This window comes from Heliangelus exortis, chromosome 17, assembly GCF_036169615.1.
Source record: "Heliangelus exortis chromosome 17, bHelExo1.hap1, whole genome shotgun sequence".
Taxonomy (NCBI): domain Eukaryota; kingdom Metazoa; phylum Chordata; class Aves; order Apodiformes; family Trochilidae; genus Heliangelus; species Heliangelus exortis.
Window position 1 is genome coordinate 11,949,335 of NC_092438.1, and position 27,802 is coordinate 11,977,136.

The 27,802-nt window shown below is 43.2% G+C and overlaps 2 protein-coding genes across 5 annotated transcripts in view; both read right to left on the bottom strand.

The window, feature by feature from the left end:
* Positions 1 to 3,542: 3,542 nt before the first annotated feature.
* Positions 3,543 to 11,817, bottom strand: JPT2 (Jupiter microtubule associated homolog 2). The gene is made up of 5 exons (XM_071760340.1): positions 11,691 to 11,817; positions 8,430 to 8,578; positions 7,835 to 7,977; positions 6,614 to 6,659; positions 3,543 to 5,908 (listed from the first exon to the last, which is right to left on the bottom strand). The coding sequence occupies exons 1-5, from the start codon at positions 11,732 to 11,734 to the stop codon at positions 5,721 to 5,723; spliced, it is 570 nt and encodes a 189-aa protein (XP_071616441.1). The 5' UTR covers positions 11,735 to 11,817; the 3' UTR covers positions 3,543 to 5,720.
* An 829-nt stretch (positions 11,818 to 12,646) lies between these two features.
* CRAMP1 (cramped chromatin regulator homolog 1) overlaps positions 12,647 to 27,802 on the bottom strand; it is a 47,009-nt gene continuing 31,853 nt past the window's right edge. For 3 of the 4 annotated variants that reach the window (XM_071761520.1, XM_071761519.1, XM_071761518.1), the window contains exons 12-21: positions 25,614 to 25,795; positions 24,897 to 24,971; positions 24,060 to 24,141; positions 23,202 to 23,306; positions 22,052 to 22,230; positions 21,433 to 21,513; positions 20,720 to 20,954; positions 20,264 to 20,428; positions 19,417 to 19,562; positions 12,647 to 17,296 (exon numbers count right to left, since the gene is read on the bottom strand). In XM_071761520.1, the coding sequence (XP_071617621.1) occupies positions 17,132 to 17,296; positions 19,417 to 19,562; positions 20,264 to 20,428; positions 20,720 to 20,954; positions 21,433 to 21,513; positions 22,052 to 22,230; positions 23,202 to 23,306; positions 24,060 to 24,141; positions 24,897 to 24,971; positions 25,614 to 25,795 (1,415 nt within the window). In that variant the 3' untranslated portion in view covers positions 12,647 to 17,131. The remainder of the gene's footprint in view (positions 17,297 to 19,416; positions 19,563 to 20,263; positions 20,429 to 20,719; positions 20,955 to 21,432; positions 21,514 to 22,051; positions 22,231 to 23,201; positions 23,307 to 24,059; positions 24,142 to 24,896; positions 24,972 to 25,613; positions 25,796 to 27,802) is intronic. The other variant, XM_071761521.1, reaches the window with a different exon arrangement.

Consider the following 27,802-nt stretch of genomic DNA (forward strand, 5'->3'; position numbering starts at 1 on the left):
ACTTCCAAGTTAACAGAATATAAACTTTGCTCTTTGTTTTTTGAAAAACAGTTGTAACACACTTCCCTTAAAATCTGCCCCTGGTTAACAAGGTTGCTGAGTTCATGGTGCTGGACATCTCATTGCCTGCTCTGCTCAGCATCACCATGAAGCATTCCTGCACCTTCCCTCACCACCTGGAAGAAGTTTTGTTGGCTGCTGAGGTTTCTATAGATACTGCTGTACAAAGATCCCAGTGCCTGCTTTTAAACTCTTATATAAACCTGAAGATGTGGGGAGACTCTAGTGACCTTTGCATCTTGCAGAAAGACCATTTTTAGGTTGGGAGGAGTCTACTGGAGGCAAAGTTGTTCTCAGCACTGCTTGTGTCTTTCAGCTTGGGCTAATAAAGCTTGAAGCTCACATAAGGAGGCAGAGAATGAGTCTTCCTGCTACTGTACCTGCTCATCTCTCCCTAGAGCACATTAGCAGCTTCCTGTTACTCCCGTTTAGCTGCTTTTTCAATTACTCCACTGATGACAGGAAAGCCACCTTTGCTTTGTCTCACTACTTTGTCTTGCTTGACACCCACTCTGGAGGTGCCAGACCTCTCTTCTGAGAGACTTTCTACAAAGTAATTGCATGGTGCTTTACTTTGAGCTTGTCATGAAATTGAAAGGGTGGCATTCGCAGAGCCCATCTGCTGCAAGAAATGGAAAGGAAAAAAAAAAAAAGTCAGCTGTTTTTGCTTTTCTTGTGTTGCCCTGATGGTGTATACAGGTATCCAACCCTCCCTGAGCCTCAGGCACACTGAGCACTGTCAGCTCTTTTTAAGAATACTCTTTGGCAGAACTCTCTTCTTGCATAAGACAGAGTAGATTGCAGCTCTTGAAATACAAACAGTGAAACCTGAAAGCAGACTTTAGGCAACTTACACCCAGGTGGATATTTTCTTCTTGCCTGGCATGCTCCAGACCATGCTCCCAGAAGCCAGAACATTTAACACTTTTACACAGTGGAGCACACATGGACCTAAGTTCATAAGAGATGGGCATAGAGGGAAAGCAATCATGTTTTTATAAAGACACTGGCACAACATTAAAGTTCCAAGTGACTTCTGACAGACCTGTGTGCTTCTGGCACACTTGGACATAAGCTGTTTGTGGTTTTGGCTTAAGTGGCATCTCGCATGGGAGGGACAGTCAAGAAGCCAGAGGCAGCACAGCTATTATTTAAAATATATGCATATTTAGGAGGGAGGAGGAAAGTGGTAGGGCCAGAGACTAGAAAAAGAAGCTGTCTGGAGGCAGACAAGGTGATGGGTAGAGCAAATGACTGCATTCCTGCTGGTTACAGCCAACATTTTGACCTGCTCGAGGAGGAGGAGGTCCTGTTAACAATACAAGGAGGTACAGCTTGAAAGCAATGGAAAGCCAGATACAAAGAAGATAATCTTCATCCTCAGAAGCAAGGGAAAACAATGAAAATAATCAGGGCTGCAAATTTATCTCGATAATTAAACTCTGCTCTTTTTGCTCATTTGTGTTTCTGGAGGAAGGAGGAGCACAGAGCAATTGGGGTGGCAGCTGAGACATCCAGCTGGGTCTGTGGGCTGGCTGGGGAGCTCTTGCACCAACTCCTGGCCAGCAAGAAATCATTACCCAGGCTGCCTCTTGCACAGCTGATAAGAAGTAATGACATCAACAGCTTATCACGTGCTAAAGTCAATAATTCTGCCCTCTGTTACCAGCAGACAGCCCAGGCTCACAGAGCTCCCCAACTTTTTGCTTTCTCTACTCCAGCACGGTAATCCTGGTTACTCCTTTATTACTCAAGAAAAATGAACACTGGAAAACTCCAGCCTCAACAACATTCCAAATCACCTTTTCCAAAGGGAAGCACCACAAGATTTCAGCAGAGCTTCAAGCTGAAATTCCACAGGGGACACATCAGATGGCTTGAACAGAACACTGGTGGCTTCCAGACTGTGAAGATGCAAGCTGAGAACCCAGCACACTCCACATGTTGACAGGCAAGCATCAAACTGATGTCCACCACATGATCACAGATACTCAAATGACCTGGACACCCACACACTGCTGTGATCACATTGTATGGAAGCAGCTGTGAGCATGTCTGAGGAAAAACTGTTCCTCTCTTAGTGCTGATATGATTGTGCACATTTAACACCCTGTGTGTCCTCTTGCTAAACAAAATTGTGCACATTTAACACCCTGTGTGTCCTCTTGCTAAACAAACTCTAAGAATGTACTTTAGATATTCCAAGTCTGATTAACCTCTGTAAATCCTTCAAAAAAAACCCTCAGTAATGCTGCTTTAAACAGTCTTGCCCACTTGGATTGCAAAGTGGGCTGTTCATCAGTGGTTATGCCATGGTTTGACAGAAGGACTGAGACAGTGCTTGCTAAAAAGCTCTTGCCTGGGAGTCAGCAGTCTGGGCAGATGAAAACCTACCCTGAGGTGGGTCAGTCAGGTTCCCAGGGATCAGGAGGGCTGGCACAGAGCTGGGCTCTTCATTAGAACAGTTGTCTGGTACTGGGCAGCCATGGTGACACATTTGGGTAGGAACTAAGCAACAGCTATGCCAAGAATTGTGCATGACTCCTAAAAGTGTGAGCCACCCTTTAGCCACTTTCCAAGCTGAGCTTACTGTAGAAGTCATCATCTTCCTTCCAAGACTGAAACATTAACCCTGATGATACTCTCTCCTATAGACAAGGCTTCAGTTTAGGAGCAAATCAGTATAGAGTTGCAAAGTAAAACTATATTGTAGTCTGCTAGTTGGCAGCAGTTCAAAGGACAGTCCTTTGCTGCTGAGCTGTTACTTATCACAGATATTCACAAGTTCACAAAACAAGCAGTTCCTACACTGCACATTGTGCGTTCTTGGTTGAAGAGTTCTGAACCATAAATAGAAAAACTCTCAGTGTAAAATACAGCAGTCACTGCAGAAACAAGTGCTGGCCAAGGTCTCTTGCAGGGCATCTCAATTAAAGGACAAATGCAGCAGATTTGTAACACTCTGGCTGGGAAGCCACCAGGTCCAACTCACCCAGATCTGCAGTTTCTGTAGTTATCTCCACACTGTCAGCCAAGGCAGTCTGGCACAAGGAGTTTTATGCACTCACCAGCAGTGCAGAAGCTGGAGTGTGACTTCTCCACACAGAGCATCCCCTGGTCCACAGGAACTGCAACATTATTCTCCAAATATACTTAAATAATATGCAAGTCTACTTACAACATTGCTGAAGAGGTTAACAGCATCCCTGTGCTGTACAGAACACTATTCAATGTTGCCCACAAAAAGGCATTGAAAGAGCCCACCCTTGCTACCATCCCTTCATACTCCCTCAGGGATAAGAGGTGCTTGTCTGACAAGCAGCCTTCAGCAGGATGTCACGGCTCCAGTGCACACTCCCCACTGCAGAAGGCCTGAGAAGATTTGTGCAATTTTTCCCATTTCAGAAAACAAAATTCTGTGTATCTACATTGAACCAGAGTACTGAGATTAATTTATAAAAGCAGACATCTACAGCACACAATGAAGTAACAAAATACAGAGGTTTATTGACAATCACATGATTTACCATTTGATTTCCAATCGCCCAAAATGTTCTTATCAGTCTTACTTGATGAGTTGAAAACATGGTTTAGATTCCAAAGAAAGAAATACAAGAAAATGAACACAGTTTAACTAATTTAAGGCCTAGTTGGAAGTTTTTGTTTAAAAGACAGGCACTGCAGCCAATGCACATCAGGGACTAAAGGATGCCAAGCCCAAGCTCAGTATTACAGGCAGCATCAATTACACCAGGACCTTCCATGCAGGGAGCAGCCTTGGGGTGACTTTTCCACAAGTGACTTTTTTCCCTGAAAACCCTGCCCAGTACTGGAACACAGAACAGACAGATGGATGTGTCTAAGACTCAGCCAGAGGCTAAACAGCTCAGACTCAAGAGTAGCTGCTAGGAAATGTGTTCAGAAGTAACATGAATCCATTCCAGGGTTGCAGCTAGAATCACCATTATCTTTTTCTAGGGGGCCAAATCACAGGGAGCTCCAAACCTATTTAAAAGGTACAAGGACACTGAAATCCTGACTTTCTGTGGCTATTTCTACCCTTATCACCACCCCACAGGTTCCATTTCCTCTATCTGAAAAGGCAAAGTCTTCATGGGGTCATCCCCCACTTCTGACACCACCCAAACTGAGCAGCCTGCCAAGCACTGTGACCCCAGAGACTGTCCCCTCTCAGCAGGGGCAGCTCTCAGGGATCTTGGGCTAGCACAGTAGGGGATTCTACAGATAAGGCCACTTGTTCTTTTGTGCACCTGAACAACTCCTGTTTCGATTTGTCACAATGCAAAAGTCACCATTAAATACACTGAACTGTAGCACCTAATGTTAACATTCATGTACCAATGCTCTGGGTAGGATCAGAAAGTCCCCTCAGAAGACAACTGATGGGAGCTACCCTCCCCAGCAAGCATTTGTGCAAAATATGCACATCTTCCAAACAAGGCTTAAGACAGCCAGCACCACCAAAAGGTTTGTATTGATAAAGTCTTTGTTTGTCCCAGCAGGACAGTCTACAACACATCTCAAAACAACTACAGCTGCAGTTGGAGGAGAATCCACTTACTTCTCACAACCTTTCCAACAAAAATCTGAAGCAGTCAAAGGCAAACGTAAGGCTGACCAAAGAAGATTTCACTAACAGAGTCTGCACAGACAGAAACAAACACTCTGGTGCAGGCAACAGAACAGTCCTGGTTTCCATAAGGTACCAAGTGAAAACCTGTGCAGAAGATAAGGCATTTCTGTGCAGGCTGGGCTAAAGCCAGCGTGCTGGACACCTCAGTGTGTGCTCTGTGGTAACTACACTCGAGGTTGCTCCTGTTCAGAGTTCATAAAGCTATTGTTTGCAGCCACATCTTTACCAAATGTGCCAGTACTCAACCAGGATATTTTTATTTGAAGTCTTCTAGAAGCAGCTACATGAAAGAGAACTGGACTGACAGTGTTGCTTGTCAAGAGCTCATTACAGTAATCAGATAACTGAAGGCATTGGAAAGGCCTGAATAGCCTGGGGCAGGAAAGATCCTGATATTTATTAATATATGATGGTTTCTGAGTATAAAGAGATTCCAGCATGTTTTGTCCTTGTATCAGCACTCATGTGCTGCAAAGCAAGAAAAGATAAAGACAGAACCAGAGCCTAAAGCCACTCACCACCACAGAAGCACTACTTACTACAGGAGAACATATGTACATTCAAGTGACTGCAAGTCCACTCCCACTGTGAAGCTGCACCCCCTTGTCCTGAGGAGCACAGAGCCCACCTGCTCTGCTTCAGATCTCTCAATGTGACCCCAGGACCCTTCCCCTTCACAATGTTTCAGGTATTGACTGGAAGGACAAGCCTGAATCCACAAGTGTCCTGAGCCACTAGCTAGCTAAGGACCTAACAGTCTGATGAACTCATCACAAAGCAGCACTGATCTCTCATCAAGTTTCACAAATGTTCCCCTCTGCCACCCACCCAGGCAGCCCAATACTTGCACCCTTTCCCTCCCCAGATCATCATGTTACCTCTCCTACCCATAACCTTCATCCCTCTGCCTAACAATCTATCCACAAACAGCAGGCTATAAACTGACCTTGCCACCCCAGAGAAGAGTTTCTGTGCAGATTCTGTTAGTGAAAGTGAAGAGATGACCCTAATAGAATGCAATACTGGACTTGCCTCCTGGGGGGTTGAGGACTTTGTTGTGTGAGCGAGGCCTTGGCCCTAAGCGGGGCTCGTGATTGTCTATCTTGGGCTCTGGCTCCTTCTTGCATCGCTCCTCTTTCTCCAGATCTTTCTTCTCCCCTCCATCTTCCACCTGTGGTTTGATATTTTCGGTAGCTGAACACAAAAAGAAAAGGGATTAGATCAAGCTGTTATTCTGCAGCACACAGTGCCCCATCTTCTGCAGGCTGCATTATTGCCCTTGTCTCCCATCCACAGTGCACTGAATTTTCACTCTACCTGTTCATTTTTCCTGAAGAAAAGAGGTCCTGAGGAACAATGACTTTTTGCAACAGTTCCTCTCTTCCTTCAGCAATCTTTCTAACAAGCTACACAGGCTAAGCAATACACCTTCAGAATTATTTGGTAGTTTCAAACTGCTAAGGGATGCAACATCCCAATGAATCCTTTCCTACTAAGCTGGAAAGCAACGTTCCCATCATTCTTCAACCATAACCAGCTGACCAATAACACTTTGTTATTTACAATCACCAAGGGCCAAGGTTATACACTTGGAAGTGATGGCAAGGGAGGAAGAAACATTCTGACAGGATGCTTTTCCATATATAGATTCCACATGTATGTACACCCAAGGTAAGAAGCAAAGTATATACTCTCACTTATCAAAGCTTAGGCCTGTGGAGTTCTCATTAAGAGAAAGAGAACCATTTCTCTGACCAAATTTCTAACAATGGAAACCTCCTCAGTTGTTTTGGTCTACACACCAGCCTTAGATATGTATTTTTAAGAGGAAGCATAAGAAACTGTTCCTCAGAGCTTATCTTCTCCAAGAGAAAAGAAAAAGGCATTTGTCTTGCTGACCTTCTAGCTTCTTTGGCATTTCATCTTCTTTCAAGACAATGTGATCCTGAAAAGAAACAAAAAACTCTTAGTGTTTACTATTATAAAACAGTAGCTGTCAGAAAATCCTCCAGATAGTTTTGCTTTGCTCCTGACCTAAGTTGATACACAAAACCCAACAGCTGCAGACACTGTGCCCAGCCCTGCATCCCCTCCACTGGTAGACATAACCTTCTACCACTGCTTTTGGGGAACTCCTGTGTAAGGACATGGTGTACATCTCAGACAAACCACTGCAACACAGATAAAGGTGCTACATAAGTTGATTAGAGGCTTGCTTGAAACTTTTTCTGTAATAAAAATTCAGTCCAAAGGTCTGGAATTACCATTATTGTTAAGCACCCAGCAGTTGGTATCCACAACTAGAACACCAGCAGTCCTCAAGCACTCAACTTCTCTGCAGCATCTGCTGCCTTCAGGTTACATACAGTGTGACCCAAGCAGTCAGGTAATTAACAAAACCTTTTAAGATCATGTTCCAAAGAATCCCAATTGATTGTCAGAAACACACAGCAAAAAGAAAAACCAAACAAAACATGCTGCAGAAAAGCTTGCATGTTTTCCCAGCCATGAAATCCAACTTTAAAATGAAAAAATAACTGATACAGCAACACACTTTTCTCTGACATCACTAAATCAAGCACATGCAGGACCTGACACTCAAAGCTAATCTTGACTTTGCTTTTTCACTGTTGATCACTTCACTTAACCTCCTGCTGAAGTGCTTTCGTGTTCAATGTAGATACATGTATTTAAGAGAGGTGAAGGGCAGAGTCAGGCCACAGGGAGATTTATGACAGTGGCTCACTGGTGTTTACTGACTTTCCAGAGTTTGTATGAAGATCACCTCTGCCAACCCCTACAAGAAAGAAAATTATCTTCTTCCCACACAGCTCAAAATCCTGTGCCAAGAGCCATACCTCACTTACAAGGAAGAATAAAGCCTTCCTCTTTTCTTTTATGAGCATACATCTTCAGCCTAATTAATACTTTTACAGCAAACTACAAAGATCTGATATCCCAAAGATAACAAGCTTTCAAAGAGACCCAGGGATAACTGTCTAATTTAAAGTTACTCCATATATAATTCAAGCCTGTCATCTTAAAATAGAACCCAGGCACTGTGTGTGACAACTTATGAGCCCCCAGCTCCTTGGTTTGGCAGCAAAAAATTACAAATACCTTTGGCTTGTTTGGGTGTGCTCGTGAAACACTGGTAGATACAGGAGACCCAAAGATATCACTTGTCTTCCCACCAGGTGGATTCATGCGTGGACGAGGCTGAGCAGAACCAGAATCCTCAAAAATACCACTTTCTTTTCCTCCTGCAAGGTAATTTTTAATTTTTTTTTTTCTAGGTGACTTAGTTTTATGACACTGTATTAAAAATCTTGAAAAAAAAGATCTAAGAATTCAAAGACTTCTGGATTCCTATTGCCTAAATTACTAAATTACTTTTTCTTGCCTGAAGATACCAGTTGAAATCTTTTGTTACAAGAGGATTCACTACTGATCTCACATTCAAAGCTGTACTCACTGCAGCTAACTGCTGACACAGCTCTAGAACTCAAGCAGTTTCTTTTCATCATTTCCTACACCTCAGCTCAGAAAGAATTAGACTTGGATGATGTGCTAAAAAGTCTGTGAACACAAAGATCACTGAAATATTCATATATCCAGAAGTCTGAAGAGATTTATTGTTCAAGCCCACTCAGTTTGTAAAAATACAACATAAAAAGACAGATCCCTGTGTTCCACTTGAGGTAGCTGCTCTTACCTGGAGGGTTTGTTCTTTTTGGAATGTTCTGAGGTTCTTCTGATGCTCCAAAGATATTAGATGCCATCCGGTGGGGCCTGCTCGAAGAAGAAACTTCTTCTGTGTGCCCAAAGAGATCACTGGAACCTCCTCCTGGGGGCTTCAGTACCCTACATTACAGAATGAGAGAAGCAAGAGACAAAAGTTTGTTTGAAACTTAGAGCATTCGACATTTTATGTCCTCTCCCCATTTCCTCTTGTATGTTACAAACAACTCTCCTGATTTCAACTCACTTCAGGTAGTTCTGCTATGTCCATGAAGGTGCTACCTTTCAAGAGCTCTTTGAATAAAATATTCCCAAGTTCACCACAAATACTGCCAGCTCCCTAAGCAGTCGACTTCATCACTATGTCATCAATGATTACTTGGAATGGTCATAACAGTGCCACCAGAACAAATGGCTGTGCTAACTGCAGTGTTCCAGAAGCAACAGGTGAAGAGAAGATATGACTCTAATTAACATTTTTTAAATGACCATTACAGAATCAGACTTTCTGCTACACTGCACATACCAACTTTACACACTTGACACAATTCAAACCCACTGACTTTTAAGTAAAAGCAGACATTTCATAACTACTAAAAAATTTGCTAAGTTTAACCACCAGTTATCGTATAAGAATGAGCTTTGCCAGCAGTTCAGATCTCAGGATGCAGAAAGCACTTCTGGTCTCTGGGAAGAAGGAGCTAAAAATTCCTCCTTTAGTTTGGGAGCAGTTGGTAACAGAACCAGCCTCAGAGAGACTGCCTTTCCTGGCCAGTTTTTGTATTTTAATCCTTAGTGCAGCAGTGGATTTAATGAACCCCTTTCACTTGAGGGAGGAACGAGAATTTCAGTAGACAGGACAACTGCACAGGTAAAATCATAACCAGCAGAAGGTTTACTTTTAATTCAGTGTCAAACAGATTACAGATCCAACTATGCTTTCCACATATCTTAGATGATCTCTAACTGCTACTAAAACCAACATTGTACAGGCAGATTAAATCCTTTGATCATTCACAATGGTCCAGAAACTACAGGGCAGCTTAAGCATTTAAACTTTCCCCACATTCTAACATGCTTGAATTTCAGTGCCCCTTCCTTATTAAATCTTCCAGCTGACCAATGGAAGGGTTGCCAAGACTTACACATAAGTTAAAGACACTGGCTATATAAATATTGTTGGTTTTTTTTTTAATTCTGCCTGTGTAACATCAAAGTCCTATCAGTTTTCAGACATCTCTAATAAAGCAGGTAACACAGGAGAGTTGCAGTGCACACAAGGGACCCTCCCAAACATACCTGGCATAGAGGAGGTGCTAAGGTTTGGAACACCAGGATCTAAAGCAAAGACCAAGGAGTTACTGGGGCTGCTCCTGCAGTTGGATGAACACCAACTCAAAGCTCATTAAACAGCTCACTCATCTTATAAACTGTGAGCTTTGTTAAGACAGTTTTGCTCTTGACCTGAAAGCTCTGCAATAACACTGCTGAAGAGGGGAGCACGTGTATGATGTTTCCAAGATGGCTGCATTTAACATTTTCAGCTCTGTGCAGTCATGGTGAAGCTGCTCACACACCAGATGAGGTGAGGATGAGGTGCATCTTTCAGCAGAAAGACACAATTCTGTCCTTCTTTGCTTCCAGAGAAACAGCAACTCTTAGACATGCAATTTCTTGTTCTATTTTGGAAAAGCAAGCCTTCCTTAAAATACAAAAAGCACCATTATTGGAATACATCTTGGCAGCCAATTTGATTCAGCAAACTAGTTGTTTGCTTCATCACTGTACAAATCAAAGGGATCGCTAGAAATACAAATAACTGGGCAATTATTTAAGTGGAAGCTCTCCTTTTAAATATTTTTAGCACCATTTCTAACAGTAACATTCCTGTATTACGGAGTTCTTTAAAATGCATTTGTTTATAAGTTCCCTGCAAAGATTTTTGCATCAGGAAGTTATTTTTTCCCCACTTCTACAGCTGTTGGTGGTTGCTGCACAGATTCTGAATTTGCCACAGGTTCAAGCAGAGAAACTTCTCCATATCAAGAATGGCAAAAGGATTTGCATTATCATCAAATAAAGTTTTTGTTTAGGGAGCGAATAGAAAAAGTTCTGGAAAAAAGTATCCTTGCACAAAGTACACTTTGCTTTTGATGGCACGGGCCATATGTCAGGAGTAACCATTTCAGAAAAAATCTTTATAAAATCCAGTAACGTAACATATAGCAGTGCTGCAGTATGCAATCTTGCTGCAATGGCTCTGTTCATACCGTCCTGTGTTTTGCTATCGTTTGTTCTCCGGCACGATGAGAAGACTCAGCCCCAGCGCCACAGAACAAGCTGTAACAAGATCACCTTCTCTTGCTGTTAACCAAAAACTCATGACAGTCTGCGCTTCAGTCTCTACCCAGAGGCCCAATTTATGAGTTAAACATGGTTTCAAAATTACCAAAAGAACAGTCCCGGTAGGACTATATACCAAGGGCAGAGAATCCTCAGTAGTCTTTTAAAACCGGGTCACAGCTTAGAAAAACTGGAATAAAACCCAAACTTGAAGTACCCTTACGCAACTTCCAGACGCTTCCTTGCTTCCCCTCCGGGCACAGGATTACCTCGCAGACGGATTAATCGCCCCGGCCCCGAGTTCCCGGGATATGTTCCCCCAGCCAAGTACAGCCATATAGTTCAACTTCGCCAGGCGAAACCAAACATCTGCTAACGCAGGCGTTTGTCTTGGATCCTCCTAAAGCTTTACACAGCTTTTCAGGCCCTGCTCCCCGTTCCAGGGGCACACAGGCAGGGCCTGCACAGCGCCAGGCCTTTCTTCCCGCACGGGAATCCCCTCAGTACCCAGGGGTTTTCCCCAGCTCGGTAACCCCCGGCAGGAGCTCAGCCCCTTCCCGCAGGGGCCGGCCCCGAGCCCGGGGCGGCACGCACGGCTCCCCGCACCGCCAGCTCTGCCGGCCTCACCACACCCCGGGGGAGGTAAACTGAGGCACAGCGGAGCCACCGCTGGGACGGGGGCGGGGTTCCCGCCCACCGCGGCCGAAAATGCCCCTCAGCAGGGACCCCCTCCCCTCGGTCAGAGCCGCCCTCTGCCTCCCAACCTCAGCCAACGCGCACCCTCCTCCCGGCCTCGGCCGCCGCACCTCTCCCGAACCCCGAACAAAGCCCAGACGCGTGTTCTGCTCCCCCCGTGTGCCCCTTCGCGGCCCATTCGCCCTCGCTGCAGTACCTGGAGCTGGGCTTGGCCGGCTCGGCTTCGGGGCCCTGGAACATGGTGCCACGGACGGAATGGGCGACACAGCCCCGCACACACCGCTCCGCCTCTGCTGCCAACACCCCAGGTAGCGCCGGCCGCCCCACCCCGCCCTGCTATTGGTTGACTCGCCTGCCCGTCACGCTGAGCAGCCTATCGGATGCAGCCCCGCCTCCCGATATCCCGCCTGCCCGGTGAAGAGGACAGAGGGAGGGAAGCTTGAAAAGGGCCCGCGCCGTCGGTCCCTCTGGCCGCCTTCTATTGGCTATTCCGCACGTCCATCAAAAGGAACGACAGCGCCATTGGCTGAGAGGAGGCGAGGGGCCAGCGGCGGGAGGGATTTAAAGTGCAAGGGCGGGGTGCGGCCCTCAGCGGGGCAGCTCAACCCAGCACCGCCGCCTTCTCACAGCCCCTGCTGCGGCCGAGGCTGCTCCTGAGGGCGGGGTCTGTGCGTTCCCCACGGATGAGTGGAATAAAAATTAAAATGTAAATTATACAACATTTTATTGTAGTCTCTTCTTTAGTCCTTTTTTTTTTTTTTTTTCTTTGGGGGTGGGGGAGGGGGTTGCTTTGATTTTTTCCCCCCTTTCCTTCCCTTCTTACTGGTCACCATGGACAAAGGCAGGACATGGAGGACACAGAGCCCTCAGGTTTGACTCATTTCTGACCCAATTAACAGATGAAATGGAACCTAATACACAAAAGGGAATGCAACCAAAATCTTTTCTCATGGTGAAAGCAATGAAAATTCTGGGCTTGAGATGTCAATGGGAGTTAGACCACTGATTTCACTGAAACCAAAATTCCACCTTGAAAGACTTGGCTCTCCAGACAAATTTTACACCCCCAGCACCCTAAAAAAGGCCAGTAAATAAAAGTTATATGGGAAAATCTGATGGAGCATGAATGGCAAGTAACACACTGGACATAAGTTAGACCAAGTATTAGTATGTATTTATGCACAAGAATAAAAACAGCTTTACAAGTTGAATTGAAAATTTAAACAGAGGAAGTTTAACAGCTTTTGTATATTATATTAAATAACCAAAACACCTTTTTCCAAAATTGGTAAAGAATAAATAATATAATTTACAATATGGTACAAAAAATAATCAGTAAGGACAGGCATTCTGCTTTATACATACACTATATAGGTATATTTATAATCTATAAAACAAATTCACATCTCAAACAAGCCAGAAACCTTAGATGATATGGCTTAACTATTATTAAAAGAAACAGCATTAAATTTTGCTGCCAGAACCATAAGCTCTAAAGCAGTTATCATGTTTCAATAATTAATGATAACTTATTGCCGTAGTGCTTGCCAAGGTTTCACTTAGTTAACATTTACAAATTGCTGTGAAATTAAGAGATTCAAAGGTTTGAAAAGGTTAAAAAAAAAAAAAGTGCAGTATTTTCCTTACAAATGCATCTGAAGTCTGAGTGTAAAAACCAAAATGCAACTTAATTCCCACCCTGGGATCTGCAGAGTCAGTAAATGAGATGTCTTTTAGAGATAAAGATTTGATCCAAGCCATTTAACTCAATTCAGAAGTATAAAGAGGGGTGTCAAGAAAAAGGCTAAACAATGCCAGATTAAAACAATTAGTATTCCTATACTTAGTAGGTTTAGTGATAAAGAGTAAAATGAACTGTGTGGGTAATGGGGATGCAACACCAAGCAGAAGACCTGGTAAGCACACCCAGGCCCACGGGGGTAGATCTGATTTGCAGGATGTTGTACTGCTCCTCACCCTCACAACGATGACAAATACTGAAATTTCTGCCATTCACCTCGCTGAAGAATTTCCTTATTATCTGTAGTCCCCAAACCACCACAGTGAAAGCCTAGAGCCACTACTCTTAGAACTGGATGTTGTTAGTGTCCATTTGACCTCTGCAACCACCTTACAGTGCCCCAACAAGATATTAAGCTAACAAAGCCACATTCACCTCAAAAACAATCCTGTGTGGATTTCTGTACAACTGCCCTGAATGTTTGCTTAGGGTAGGCTGACATTGTTACAGGGGTGGACTTTGTTGGGGAAGCCAAAATAATAAAAAATGTATCAAGTTTTGTGGTTTAAAAAAGAAAAAAAAAGATCTATCTTTACCCACACATAAGCATACAGGTAGGTATGTGTGTGTCTGTATATGTGTGTGCCTGTACATACACACTCCCACACCCCTTCTACACCCCTCTCCCCTTCAATTTTTCCCTTATTAGTCTTAGGCACAAACTGTTGATGATCAGGATTGCACAGCACAACCACCTAAAATTTAGGACAGGTGGAATCAGAGGTGTGTTTAAGTGACCTTTCACATAATAAGGATAACACATTCTGCATCAATTCAAAATTACCACAATCATCTAAGTTATTTTCAAGTTTTTCCCCTGGTAAGACCTACTTGCCCTGAAAGGGCTTTATTATTCAACTGCAGTTTGCAAAGCATTACATTTCTGAAATCAAATTCTGTTTCATAATGACAACTTTTAAGAGGCTGACATGTTTCTAACCACAAAATTCTTAGTGATGAACTGACCTCTGTCATTTCCACTCTCTTATTACTTGGTGGTCCAGGTCTACTTGCAAGGGTTCAGGAGACTCAAGTTTCCTGATCTCACACATCATTAGCTGTCATCATTCTGCAATTCTATTACTCCCCAAGAGCTGAATGGGCTGAGAGGGGGCAGCTTGACAGCTCCCTGCATCAGATGGCAGAAAGTCTTCACAGATGTTGAAGTGCTCTTCCATATGGTTGCAGCAACACTGGCAGTTTATCTAGGCAACAGCAGAGTCAAAACCAGTCTCACATCACTCCATTACCAGCGTGGGTAAAGAAGATGAAATGTTTTTCAAGCTTCCTAAATACCCTGGAGGCCATCAGGCTGGTCTTTCAATATTCAGAAGTTTAGGAATGAGAGTCCAGATTATTTTTTTCTTATACAGTACTTGATTAGAATGTATATTTCCTCCTGCATGTCCTGTGATCCACAGCCACAGCAGGAGCCTTCGACTTCTGTCCTGGAAGTCCAAAGGACTTTTGGAGGTACAGCATACAGGATAATCAGCATTACTAATGTAAGAAGCCAAAAACAAGAGGAAACAATCTGGGAAAGACTGAACTAAATACAGCACAGCTCCAAGTAAAACTTTAAAAAAAACTTAGGAAGAGTGACCTTGAGATCAATGGATATCCTTCTCCCAGGTGTGACTGCTCAGAACAATACAGTCCTCAGTATTCATTTTGCTGACAGCCTCCAACTTTTTAACAAGCTACAAGATTTCCTGTCTTTGCATCAGAATCCTCAAACCAAGTTCTGGGAGAATAATGAAAGAGAAATAAAGACAGAATGATGTGCACTCAGGATAGGAATTTAGCCCATGGGTATGGAATTTGAAATTCTCCATGCTTCTAATTTATGATTATTTTCTTGCTAACAACACAGGTTTGCCTCCCTGCTGGGTACACCCAAGTGTACTAATGCTGGTTTTACACATCTGCATGGCTCCTCTTTCAAAGAGGAGGAGGTAGCAACCTGATGTGTGGAGCCTTGGAATGTCATCCAGGTCTCACAAGTTTTGGAGTGACATCAAGAAGGCTGCTCTGGGCCACACAAGAAGGTGCATCTGAAAACTTCTTACATTTTCTCTTAATGACAGAAAGCCTAAGGTAAACTATAGAGCAGTTAAAAAAAGAAAAAGGAAAAAAAAAAGGAAGTCTATATAAAGCAGGGTAAAGTGACTGGGAAAACTGCAAATCCAATCAGTGCATCGTGAGCAAGGTTACAAAGAAGAAACTCCCAGTAAAATGCCTTGAAAAAGTAGCTAAAGGCAGGTGGAACTACATCCACCAAGTATAGTGCAAGTTGGAAAAATCAACCCCTGATAATTGCTGAAGAGATGGAGAAGTTTTGTTTATTTACTAATAATATAAAGTTGAGGTTTACATAGGATAGCCCCTTGGATAATTTCAGAGCTACTTAAAATATTCAAGGGACATCCTCTTACAGGAGAAGCAGATGAGTGCTTAAAAATGGGCACAATAAAGGTATTCTCTCTCATGACTGGTAGGAAAGGAAATAGGAAAAATCTCCTGAGTTATAAAGGCAGGACTGACGGACAACCAGGTCTAGAAAAAGTAACTTTATATTCCTTTGAACACACTAATATCAGGATCTGATCTTTCAAATATCAAAACACTAACATTAAATGCATAGGAGTTTGGCAGAGGGAGTACCAGATCCACTAATGCCTGGGAGTGAAAAATGATGCCCTGAGGTACCACAGAGCACCTGGAATTCACAGAACAAGGAAGAAATCCAGAAAGACTAAGTGATTAAACAAAGACTTGACACCTCTCCTCTTCATGACACAAAACAGATCTCAACAACTTCAGCATTAACTTATTTGTTTCTATGCATTAAAATATTCTTTCCTATTTCCTCTCCCAGGTAAACCCTCAGTTTTTGTGAGGAAGGATGGTAATATTTACAGGTTTCCAGAAAATCCAAGACTAATTTTAACAAAGCTTTCATAGTGATTCCAGTAAGCTCTTCTGCAGAGTTCCCTGACTTAAAAAGAAACCATTCTTCAGGGAAAGCAAGAAAGCATCTCCTGCTCGTGGGACCACCAGTGCAATGTGATAAGAACCTCAAAGGTGGAGAATACCAGTGCAGTCAGGACAATGATGATTTTGACATGGGGTTTAAAAAGAAGAGGAAACTCCCCAAGGATCCATGCAGTTTGGGAGTAAGGTGAGTCAGAGCTCCCCTGCAAAGCAAGAAAGCAGCTACCTGCCCCCTGCTGGAATGGTCAAACAACAGAACCCATGTGAAGAAACAGAACTGTCTATAAAAGTGAAGCCCCATAGAGCCTTTGAAGAGAGTGCAAAAAGCAGCCTGACTGATTGATACAAAGAGCATCAACTAGGACACGTCAAGATGCAAAAAGGTTCCCAAACCCATTCCCACCCTCCATCCTCCACAACTTCAATATGGATACCCAATCATGGCATTTTGATTACTACATAGAACATAATTCACGTGGGGAGAGCTTCTGGCAATACCCTTCCCTGCTTGAGCTTCTTGCTTAGGCCACTCCAATGTAGAAGTCCAGGACTGTCCCAAAAACCTGCCATCTCACGTCACTGATGCAGGAGCCACACCCTTTCCTGTAACACTATTACATGTCCTGTTGTTCCCAGTATATTGCACATTCCAGGACTGGCGAGTACTTCTTCAGACCTTTTCAGACAACGCTTCTCTTTCAGAAAGAAGTGCACATAAAGAAGTGCACAAGACAGGGACAGCTGAGCCTCAGCTGCTTCTCTACAACCTGCCCTTGCTATGATCTGGCGCTGCAAGCTCCAACTTCAGCTGAACAGTCTGCACCAGCACCAGCCTGTTGGGCTCACTGAGAGAGATCCCCAACTGGGGGACCACCACCTCCTCCGTCAAACAGAATTTCCCTGCGGGTTGGTTCAGGTATTGATAGTTCCTGGGCAAGGTCATTAAAACGAGATATGTAATCTATACTGTTCTCATTCATCATGCAAGCCAGCTGGGAATCCACCACCTAGAAGAGACAGGAGAGAAAAACGGAGCTGAATGTCAGTGGAAATTTCACAGAATTGTGTAGACTGAATCACAGAATGTTTAGGTTGGGAGGCACATCTTGAGATAATTTTGTCTAAGCATTCTGCTCAAGAAGGTTGAGGTAAGACAGGTCACCCTGACTTGTCTGGTCAGGTGCTGAATTATCTCCACCAGCAGAGATTCCCCAACCTCTCTGGGCAAACCATTCCAGTCTTTGACCACTCTGACATTAAAGAAAGTTTTCTTAAGCTCATGTGGAATTTCACGTGTTTCAATTCATGCCTACTGTCTCTCATCTTGAGAAGAGTTTGGCTCCCTTGTCTTCACTCCCAGCCTCTCCTCATATGAAAGATATACTTTATCTGAGTGAGAGAACAGCTCTTATCTGTGGCTAAATGGAAGTCTTTAAAAACAAAACACAAAACCTGTTGTGTCAGTGGGCCTTACCTGCCTTTCCTGAATTCAGCATCAAGGCACAGTAGTGGATGCCCTGCACAAAACCTCTACTAATATCTCTAACATCAGAACTGCATTTTCAAATACAACTTGATTCTGCAGAACACTTATTAAAAGTGCCCTTCAAAATTCTCTTATCTTTAGAGCTTTTTTTAAAAGGTATTTGCTTCCTCTGAAGACTGCCACATAAACTCACATCTGCCACATCAGCTGCTCTAGTGTGCCTAAAATGGTGGCTTACAAACTTCCTTCAGGTGAAAATGGGGCAGGATCAAGGGCTGCAACATCACTTCAAATCCACACAAATAAATTATAATATAATCCTTTAATTAACACACACCTTGACAGGTGCACTTATTTATTAACACCAAGTAAGCAGAATCTTCAGTTATGCCAGGAATGGAGCTGTGTGTGGAGTCTGAGGCTGCCCAGGGCACATTCAAACAGCATGAGCTTGCTGCAGCTTCTGGTTACAAGGTCTGCACAGACTGCCCTTAGCTAAATGCAAAGGGCAATGGAGTAACAACATTTTCCTTCCATCAGGGCATGTCCCCTCAGAGTTACACTGTACAGGACATCACACTGCATCAACAACTGTAAAGTATTGGATGACGAAGACTGGAAGGGACCTGAGGAGGTCTCTGTTCAAGCTCCTGCTCAGGGCAGGGTCAGGAGGAGGACAGACAGGCTTACTTAGGGCTTTGTCCCTGTTACTCTTGAACAGGTTCCATCTCTGTGCATCCTGTTCCCCTGCCTGCCTGTCCTCAGGGTGGAAAAGTTTTTCTTTAACTGTAGTGAGAACCTCTCAGCTCAGCTTTTGCCTGCTCCTCCCACCATGCACCACCACTCAGTGAGGGGCCTGACTATCAAGATTGCCTGGTACTTCTCAGCAGAGATGCTTCCTGAGCAGCCAGTCTGCAGTCTGTATTGCTGCTGAGGTTATTCCTCCCTTAGGTCAGGGCTCTGCATTTGTCCTTGCTGAATTCTGTAATGTTCCTGCAGCTCATTCTTCCAGTCTGTCCCTGTCCTTGTCCCTCTAAAGGAATTCTTGTCCTCAAGCTTATCAAAGCCTCAACTGCTCCTCTTCACTCTCCCCCTTCATAAAATTTCAAAGCAGGAGAACAGTTCTACCAGAGAAAAAAAAACCTCAGTGGCATAGGAACTTCTGTCATTGTCTCAACGTAACTCAGTGCTAGACATCTCCTGCTTCTTCCTTCTGGACCTGTTTATTTTTCCTACCAGTCCTTCAACTGAGCTGTAGCTGCATTAGTATTAACCCTTCTCTCATCTGCAGTATTTTTTATTGCTGCTCTCTCCCAGACAGGACACACAAACAAGAAGGATTACAGTTCTTCCTGTCAAAACAAAGATCTGCTCAGCATGGTGAACAGGATCTCCCTCAGCCAAAAGATCCTGGGTTGAAGGTGCTCACCACAGCTTCTTGCACCAGCTCTGATGCAGTATTACCCTCATCAAGTCATTTCAGATCTTTTTGTTAACACTGTAAACCTTATTTTACTAAGCTGAAGTGCAGATCTTGAAGCATTTTTGCTTTAAATATCTCAGGAAGGCCTGACAGACAATATACAGTAACCCTGCACTGAAGAGGACAGACACAGATGAATATGTAATTCAGTGACATACCTCTGCTACATCTGCCAGAGATCGTGACACAAAAGAGTCCCGTGAGTTCCCATCCAGAAGGCTGGGTCCCAGTAAGGAGGTGCCACTGGCAGCCCCAACTGGAGTTGGCAACATTTTTCGTCCCTTCTCGGGGGAGATGAAACTTGCTATAAAGAACAGGCAGGTCAGTAAGCTCATGCACTGAATGGTTGCAGGTGGGGTGATAAATAGGACAGCAGATGGAGGACAGATATCTATTCCTTCTATTAAAAATTGTGTTAATTAAATAATAAATCAAAGAACCTGAACACTGTCAGCACACGACTACAGGGACTCATTACAGTGGCCCCATTAAATATTAATTAAAAAACCCACCAACCAAACCCCAAACAAATCCAGTGATCTCATGTCTTTGAGCTTATGCTCACCAAGCACAGAACTAAGCCTGTTTTTCCAACAGCAGAGCCAAGGGTGTCTTTTCAGTTTGGCAGAACTGCCAAAATGCCTCAACCTAACTGATGAGTCAGGCTCCAAACAGACTACAAAGAACTGCCAAGGCATTATTTGTCCCCAGGTACAGGCCCAAATCTAGCAACAGGAACTTTTCAGGAGGAGCCTTGTGAAGAGAAGGAAAATGTATTCAAGGACACCCTGTTGAAATGAAAGCAAGAAGGGAAGAATTCTACAAACATCCTACCAGGGTCATGATTTTCCAAAGGATTCACTTCAAATAAACAGCTAGATTTGTTGGGGTTTTTTTGTTGTTTTCTGGGGTTTGTTTTGGTGGTTTTTTTCTTGTGTGAATGTGGGTTTTTTCAATGTTTTGAAACCACTGTTTTTTGGTGGTTCTTTGCATAGAGACACTTACAAAACAAGCTGCTGAGAGACGAGTCTGTGGAGTCATTGGGGTACCACTGGGGATCATGGCTGGGAGAGGCAATCCAGTTCTGGTGAGGACTACTGGATGGGGACGGAAGACTTTTGGAGCTGTCACTGCCATTCAGCTTTGCAGGAGAGAGAGAAACACCTTCACCTGTAAGCCAATGTCAGGAATCACTGGTTCAGTCAATGCAGTAAAGTTACAGGACACTGCAGCACTTTTATGTTTAGAAAGCAAAAAAAGAAAAACAACAACAAAAGCATCATATATATGGTAGAAAATAAAGCCTGGGCACGTAATTTTGTTTCCAACAAAAAACTGAAAAAAAAATCCCCAAGCAATCAGGAACTGCTCACTTTAAAAGTTTCTCATCATGTTAAGATGACAGATTTTTATTTTTTTTTTTAAGTTAACCAAGAGGACTTCAGCTAAGTTCAGACTTACCATATTGACCAGAGCTGATAGCTATTTCAATGATAGAATCACTGATTTGGGTGGCAGATTCTCCTTGAGAAAGCACATCTTCAGGTGGTCCAGGCAGAGAAATATCCAAGAGAGCAGAAACATTGGGAGGAGAGAGCCGGGTGCTGGAAGCCTCTGATGAGGGAAGTGGAGGAGTGGAAAGACCATTTTGGAGGGGAGTCTTGGGCAGTTCTGACAGAGAAAGGACTGATGTGCCCTGTTACAAGAAACAAAGGTAATTGTTCATGAATTAATGAAGGACTTGGAAATGCTGCATAAGTAAAAGTGATTCTTTGAAGAGGAACCATCGTGATATTCACTGTATTAATCTTAATATTCCCCCTTCAGCAACATGCAAGCAGCAGGACTGCCAACTGCTGAAATCTTTCTTTGTTATGTCTAAAAAACACACATACATATCCTCCTTCATTGTACCAAGAAATATGTAAAAGCCTGTCTGCCCTTCAGAGGCAGAGACTGTCAGCTTTGCTTTGCTTTTTTTAGAGAATGGCACCCACAGAAATTTAAGCAGCTTTCCTCCATTTTTTTTCCCTTTAAATTTCTTCAAATGTTAGAGATTCCAATTCCCACAGCAGAGTGCCAGTGGTGCACAATTACTTGGGAACTAGGAATGCAAGTGCTGTTTCCAGAACATTACCCATTTCAGACAACTGTTCCTTCAATCCATACTCTACCTGGAAGCCATCAGGAACTGCCTCCTGCTCATGCTGTGCTGGAAGGCTGATGAAGGGAACCCGACACCCAGGGCCCGAGCCCTAGAAGCACAGCAGAAATCATGAGTGACAAACTTTTACAGGAAAAGCTGAAATTATTAGCTTGGGAGGCAAGAGGTAATTGTGTATCACTCTAGATGTGCTCTTTCTAGTTACAAAGCCTTTCCAAATCACCCACCAACTGCTTGAGAAAATGGGATGGACTAACATGTATCTTGGTCTAAATGAAAGAAAAAGCAGGAAGAAATAAATTTCCATTCCAAATACATCCCTAGAGATTCATGTTTTGCTCCAGATTCCCTCCTGAATTAATGTCTATTGAAATACTACTATTTCTTCTCACATCCAGATTTCTGGAGGGCTGACTGACAGCTGAAAGCCATCCATAGGGGACAGAAATCTGTTCAAGGTGAAGATGATTTACCCCTCAGCCCCCCACACAACACAGACTGGGTTTGCCATTGATCAAACTGCCTAATGCAAGCTCCAGGAGAGAAGTCATTAATGAAACAACTTTTTTTACACAATGAAAGACCAAAACACTCAACTACTTTAAAAAGCATGCTCAAGAGGCTCTGACCTCTACAGTGGTGATGGAGCCTCCATTCTGATGTGCTGCTGTTGAGTCCTGCCCTGTTACCACCGTGGTCACTCCATCTGGTGACAGTGGAGACACTCCTGACAAACCATCTGCATCCAGGACGGGCATAGGGCTGCCAGGGATGATACCAGCACTTTTAGCTGCCAAGTCGATAGCACCTTCGATGAAATAAAAAAAAACAAACAAAAAAATCAAAGCCACATCACAAGCCTTCAGGTGATTTGTCACGACTCCTCTAAACGAGGACTTCTTAAAAAACTGCCCAAATTTACCACATGTAAAAAGCAGAAATGGTAACTACCTGGTCAGCTACATCAGCTGTTTGTCTTCACAAAGTATAACATTTCTTTCAGCTACAGTATTTAATTTTTCTGCCCTGTTCCACAATGTTATCAAGTGTATCAAAACGGTTTAAAAGAAATGTCCCAGTTCTTCTCCCCTGCTCAATCTTTTTTTCCTGCAAGTTGTCCTGCAAATTGTCAAGTATTTGAGATAAAATTTTCTATGGTTTACCAGAGGAGCTCTAAAACCAACATATCCTCAGCTTTGTCATCTTGCTTCTAGCAGCCATTTTAGGCTTAATATTAAAAAATTAAGTTGTTGCAGGGTCAATCTCACCCTACTTTTAAAATCCACTGAAGACATCTAAATGTCTTCCCAGAACAGAGAATCCTCTAAGTAAACCAGAGGCAGTTGTCCTCACCTCACTAACCACTGTAGTTATGGGACCCATTCTTTTGCTACAGGACAGGATTTTGCTTGGGCTACCCTGGTATGTTTTTTTTCTTGTGGAATTCATAACTCATCCTAAGTAGGTAAATTGTTTATAAGTTTCTTGCCAATCTGTCAAAACCCCTCTTTAAAAGTGGTCTTACAACAAAACCACCAAAGAAGTGCTCAGCTGTGGTTACAAAGCATTAACCCCTTGCTTTGGCTGCAGGTCAAAGGGAAGGACCCTGGCTCAGCCTGTCCCAGGTCACACAAAGCCACCTACAGGAGAAGGGACCATGCACACAGCTGCTTGAACTGCCAAAGGCACTAACCATTTCACCTGGGAAATGGAAACCAACAATGTCACATCATGCAGATCACAACAGGCTTGTGACTCTCTGTTTAAGCAATTACTTACTGGACAGATGGTTGGTGGCCTGTGTTGGAAGAACTTTGGGCACAATGGGACGAGAAACAGCAGCTTTAGTTAGTGAGGACTGGATTGGCCGAAACGAACCTCTCCCTAGGGGGAAGGATGAAATAAATACCTCTGAAATAAACAAAATCTGACCTCTTTCAAGCAGAGCACAACACAGTTCAATGGGCACAAAAAAATTCCAAGCAGTAGCATGCTCTGGGAATGCAAGAAGTGGTGACAATTCAACAGGCTTGAAGTAGTAATGCAAACAAACCAGTGCCTGAGCACCCAAGTGCAACAGCAGGGCTAGGGGCTGCTGTGCTACTGAGGCTGCTTTTGGTATTTTCAATTCAGAAAACCTTGAAGGTCTTGTGTTGATTTTGAGATTGAGGTTGAGATGGGGGATCAGCTGTAGTATTGTATTCAGAACATATCAGCAGGAAGGACAAATGGGTAGCACACCAATTACACCATATGAAATTTAAGCAGTATCCCAAATACTACGAAAAGCCCATTACAAAATCCAGACAAATTATTACACCCTATGGAAGAAAAAAATTCTTATCCAGCTAATTTATTCCAAATTTTTTTCTCCTTGTAGAGTACTCTTCCCTGCTTTCACTAATGGGAAATGGAAAAAACCCTTAAACATTTATCTTAATCATGACTTACTTGACAACAATCCAAGAAAAAATACTATTGTCCCATAGGAAGTGATTCAAGCAACAGCTAAAGGACTCTGTGATTTTGAAAGCATATTTCCCTTTTTTTAGAAATCATTACTTTATGCAGTTTTAAGGGACATTTTCCAGTCCATCTCATGACAGTGTAACAGTGATAGAAGATATGCAGACTCACCTGTAATGGATGAGTTGGATAAGATAGAAAAGGAACAGACATGCTGGGACGGATTTCCAGATGGCCTAGGGAGCAGTGTTCTCTGTGTGAGAGAAACACAATAAACCACAAGATATTTAAAACACAGAATATAGGGTAACGCTCATCCTCTAAGGCATATAAGTTCATGATACCTCCCAGAATAAGCAGAGTATTTACATGGCATGACTATCATGCAACAGACACAGCACTAAGGTCTGTGTCATCTTGAGAAAGAAGCTACAGACAGGAATTATGTGTTTTCAGTGTAAACTACTACAAGGGAAAAATTTCCATATGGATATTTGGCAAAGAAATGCTTAATAGGACTATTCCTTTCTAATTATTCCTGCAGTAATTTTCAAATCTCCCACTGAATTACAACAGTCATTATGGATGGGATCCAGTCTGTGTACAAACTGAGCTTCCCTTACAATTAAACAAGCATGAATTATTGAGGCAGCTGTAGGTACTTGGGAGCACTTTATACAAATGGAATGCATAGACCAGAATATCTCAAAACCAAAAATAGTACACACGTAGCAGCCAGAGCTCCTGCTCTTATACACAGAAAAAGAAACAAAAGCATAACTGGTTTCCCCCCACGAGTTTCCATTATTTTCATTTTAGATTTCTTGCACGCTCTCCACTCGTGTGGCTTCACAGGGGCCCATGCCTTTCTGCTGGGTTGTCAGAGCTGTCTAAGGGAGGTTAAACCTGCCTACCATCAAAGTTCCATGACAACAGACTACCTCTTCCACACATCCCTTCACATGACCCATTCTTCCAGGCATTTCACACTTTGGAAGTGGTTCTGACCTGTACAACCAACGGCTTCCGCAAGTGCCGGTTCCGTAGCTTCCGTGGCTTTGGCAAGAAGAAGTCCGACTGCATCTGGACAAGAACAGGAACTACTTTAAAAACTATAACCCCCAAACTCTGTTTTTCAATAAAGTTAGAATTGTTGATTAAAATGCTGTGGTTTTGGGGTTTTTTGGTTTGGTTTTTTTTTCCCCACACAGTGGAACATTCTTACTGCTACAACAGGAATATTTTCCACCAAGAATGTATTTTTTTTTTCCTTCTTGTTTTATGGAGTTTCCTCACAAAAAAGGCATTTCATTACTTGACTACTGCAGTTTGCTATGATGTTGTTACCAGGATTTTATACATAAAACCAAAAGCAGTATTTACTTGAATATAGCCAAGAAGTTATATTAAAATTATCTGGAGGGTATCAGTTCTGCTAAACCCCACAACTGTATTTGCTGGAGCAAATCACAGTGAACCAGTTTCACCAGGCTGTGTGATGGCCTTCAGACCCAGGCCTGAGGAGGTGATGTCACTTCAAAGCATAGTCCTATAGTCAAAATCTGACTGATCTCAGCTAACACCAAGTTATGCTCGAGCATCACTAGAAGCACTGCTTCATAGGACAGCCCACATCTTCTGATGGACCAAACAAACTCTGCAATACCTACTGGAAGCTGGCTCAGACACAATATGCCACATTTTTTTCATGCAGTGGTCACTTACACTGATTGTGTCCAAGTGCTGGCGGAAGGTCAGCTCTGCTTCTTTGCTGGGCAAGAACAGTTTCCCGTGGCGGCTGTTGGGGGGCAGAGTTGTAGGAACTGCAAAGAGCCCACCATCCGTGTCAGTGCTTCCAGAACTTGAAGGACCAGCCACCAAGAGAGGTCTGGGGAGGTTTCTCAGACCTAGAAGATTTTAACCATAATAGTAATGAAGTCAAGTGAAAACAAAAAAGAAAATGACTCTACAATAAGTGAAGGATCATACAGCGAGCTGGGGCTTATGGATTCATAAGATCGTTCAGCTCCTGACACTTGTTTTCCCACCTGGAAACTGATAGTATTTTCCTGTCTCACAAGAACACTGCAAACATTCATTTGCTTTGAAATCCCTGGAAGAAAGGGGTTAAATGTAATTTTACAATAGTAAAAAAATAGATCTTAAGCACACAGTTTTAAGCCCCACACAGACTGTGTTAAGCAGTTTATCTCTTCAGCTTGTAGAACCACCAAAGGGTCCTTCCCACTAAACAAACTATATATCCACCACTCCTTTTGTAGGGGAAGACAATACAAGCACAGACCCATTCTACAATATTTACTGTACTTATACTCCCCACTCCTTTCTCATTGTGCAACTCCAATGAAGTGGTTCTGGTGACAGAAAAAGAAAGGACCAGGATGAATTTTCCAAAATACCTTCTCCAATAAATTAATTGCCTTAGAAATACCTTTGGCACATTGAAATAATGGTACCTGGTCTGAGGAAAACATCTCCATTTGTATTTAACATCAGAAAACGCTGCAGGATTTCACACTGTGTGTGCAAACTTCACAGAGTGCTGTGCCCTCTCCAGGCATCCATTGGGATGCTAACAACAGTACTGTCAGGATCTCATCCTGAGCTAACCCAAACCTGACCCTGCCTCTCTTCCACAGGTCTTTCTGTGCATGGAACACTGGGGTTTCCTACAATGGGCAGTAACAGATACTGTCACCCTCTTACTGCACTCACACTGGTAATGGTGCTCCAGCCTCTCCTGCTGGGCTGGAGAGCTCAGCTGGGAAGCAGCAAAGTGGACAAGAAGCACAGAATCACAGAGTTGTGATGGTTGGGAAAGACCTCACAATCCTCGGCCATGCCTGCTGCCTCCCTGGGCAAAGCTGGAGCCACCCTAATGCAGAGATGGGTCTATGCAATAGTATTCAAGAACTGTTTTGAAGACCATCAAGCTTTACTTACCTAACAAATAAACCTGCAAGTTTTATTACCCTCCTATTTAAGTGGCAAAACTGCCACCCGCACCCTGCTGCTCTACATTCTGCTCTTTCTCCAAAGTTAAAATCGCAGCATGTCAATGTATCTAAAAACCAACTAAATGCAGAACAACATCATACAAATTTGTGCCTCCTATCTGATCAGGAGTTGAAGAGAACTCTTAAAGATAATATTTTTAGAAAAAGCAATAAAGGGAATGCTTCTGATCTTTTTTTTTTTTTTGTTTAAGACCAAATCAATTTATCATTAATAAAAACCAAACCAAACGAAAACCAAAGATGAAAACCAAAAAGCAGTTAACACCTGGATAGACTCAGGACCAAAGTCTGTAAGGGAACACACCTAGAAGGTTCATCACCATAAAATTTGCTCTCTGAGAGCCAAACTACTGCAGCCATTTAAGACCACTGTATGTCAGGATACAAAGAAGATTGCTAATTACTGTATACTAAAGGTGACAAGCCAGACCACAAACAATCTTATTTTAGGTTGAGAACACCCTGGTCAGGGCTGATAAAATGGATTCAGATTGTCAATGCAACTTCTGGTGAGGATACCACCCTTGCCTGGGTATCCACCTGCAAGGCTGAAACACCATCGCCTGAGCCTAAGCTGGGAGCATCACCCCAGGCAGAATTGCTGATGAGTTCACTAATGAAGAAAGCAGAATGCTGTACCCAGCACACTTTTACTGCTTCTCTGCCCAAGCCAAGCAGCTCAGCTAAAGACAACTTGGCCACCTTTGGTCCTGTACAAAAGCAGGAACAACACAGTCTATGCTTTTCACTTCCTGGCTTTACACCAAAGCCAGGTGTGCTCCCTGGACATAGGACAGTTCTGTCCATTCCATGGACAATTCTGTTTGTTTTGCAATGAGACTCTCTGTAAACAGCAGACATCTGTTTCTAGGGGGA

Coding starts and splice junctions, on each gene's coding strand:
- JPT2 (XM_071760340.1), bottom strand. CDS start 11,734: ATGTTCCAGGGCCCCGAAGCCGAGCCGGCCAAGCCCAGCTCCAG. Junction 7,978..8,429: donor AAAAAGAACAAACCCTCCAG/GTAAGAGCAGCT, acceptor ATTACCTTGCAG/GAGGAAAAGAAAGTGGTATT. Junction 5,909..6,613: donor AATGCCAAAGAAGCTAGAAG/GTCAGCAAGACA, acceptor TTTTGTGTTCAG/CTACCGAAAATATCAAACCA.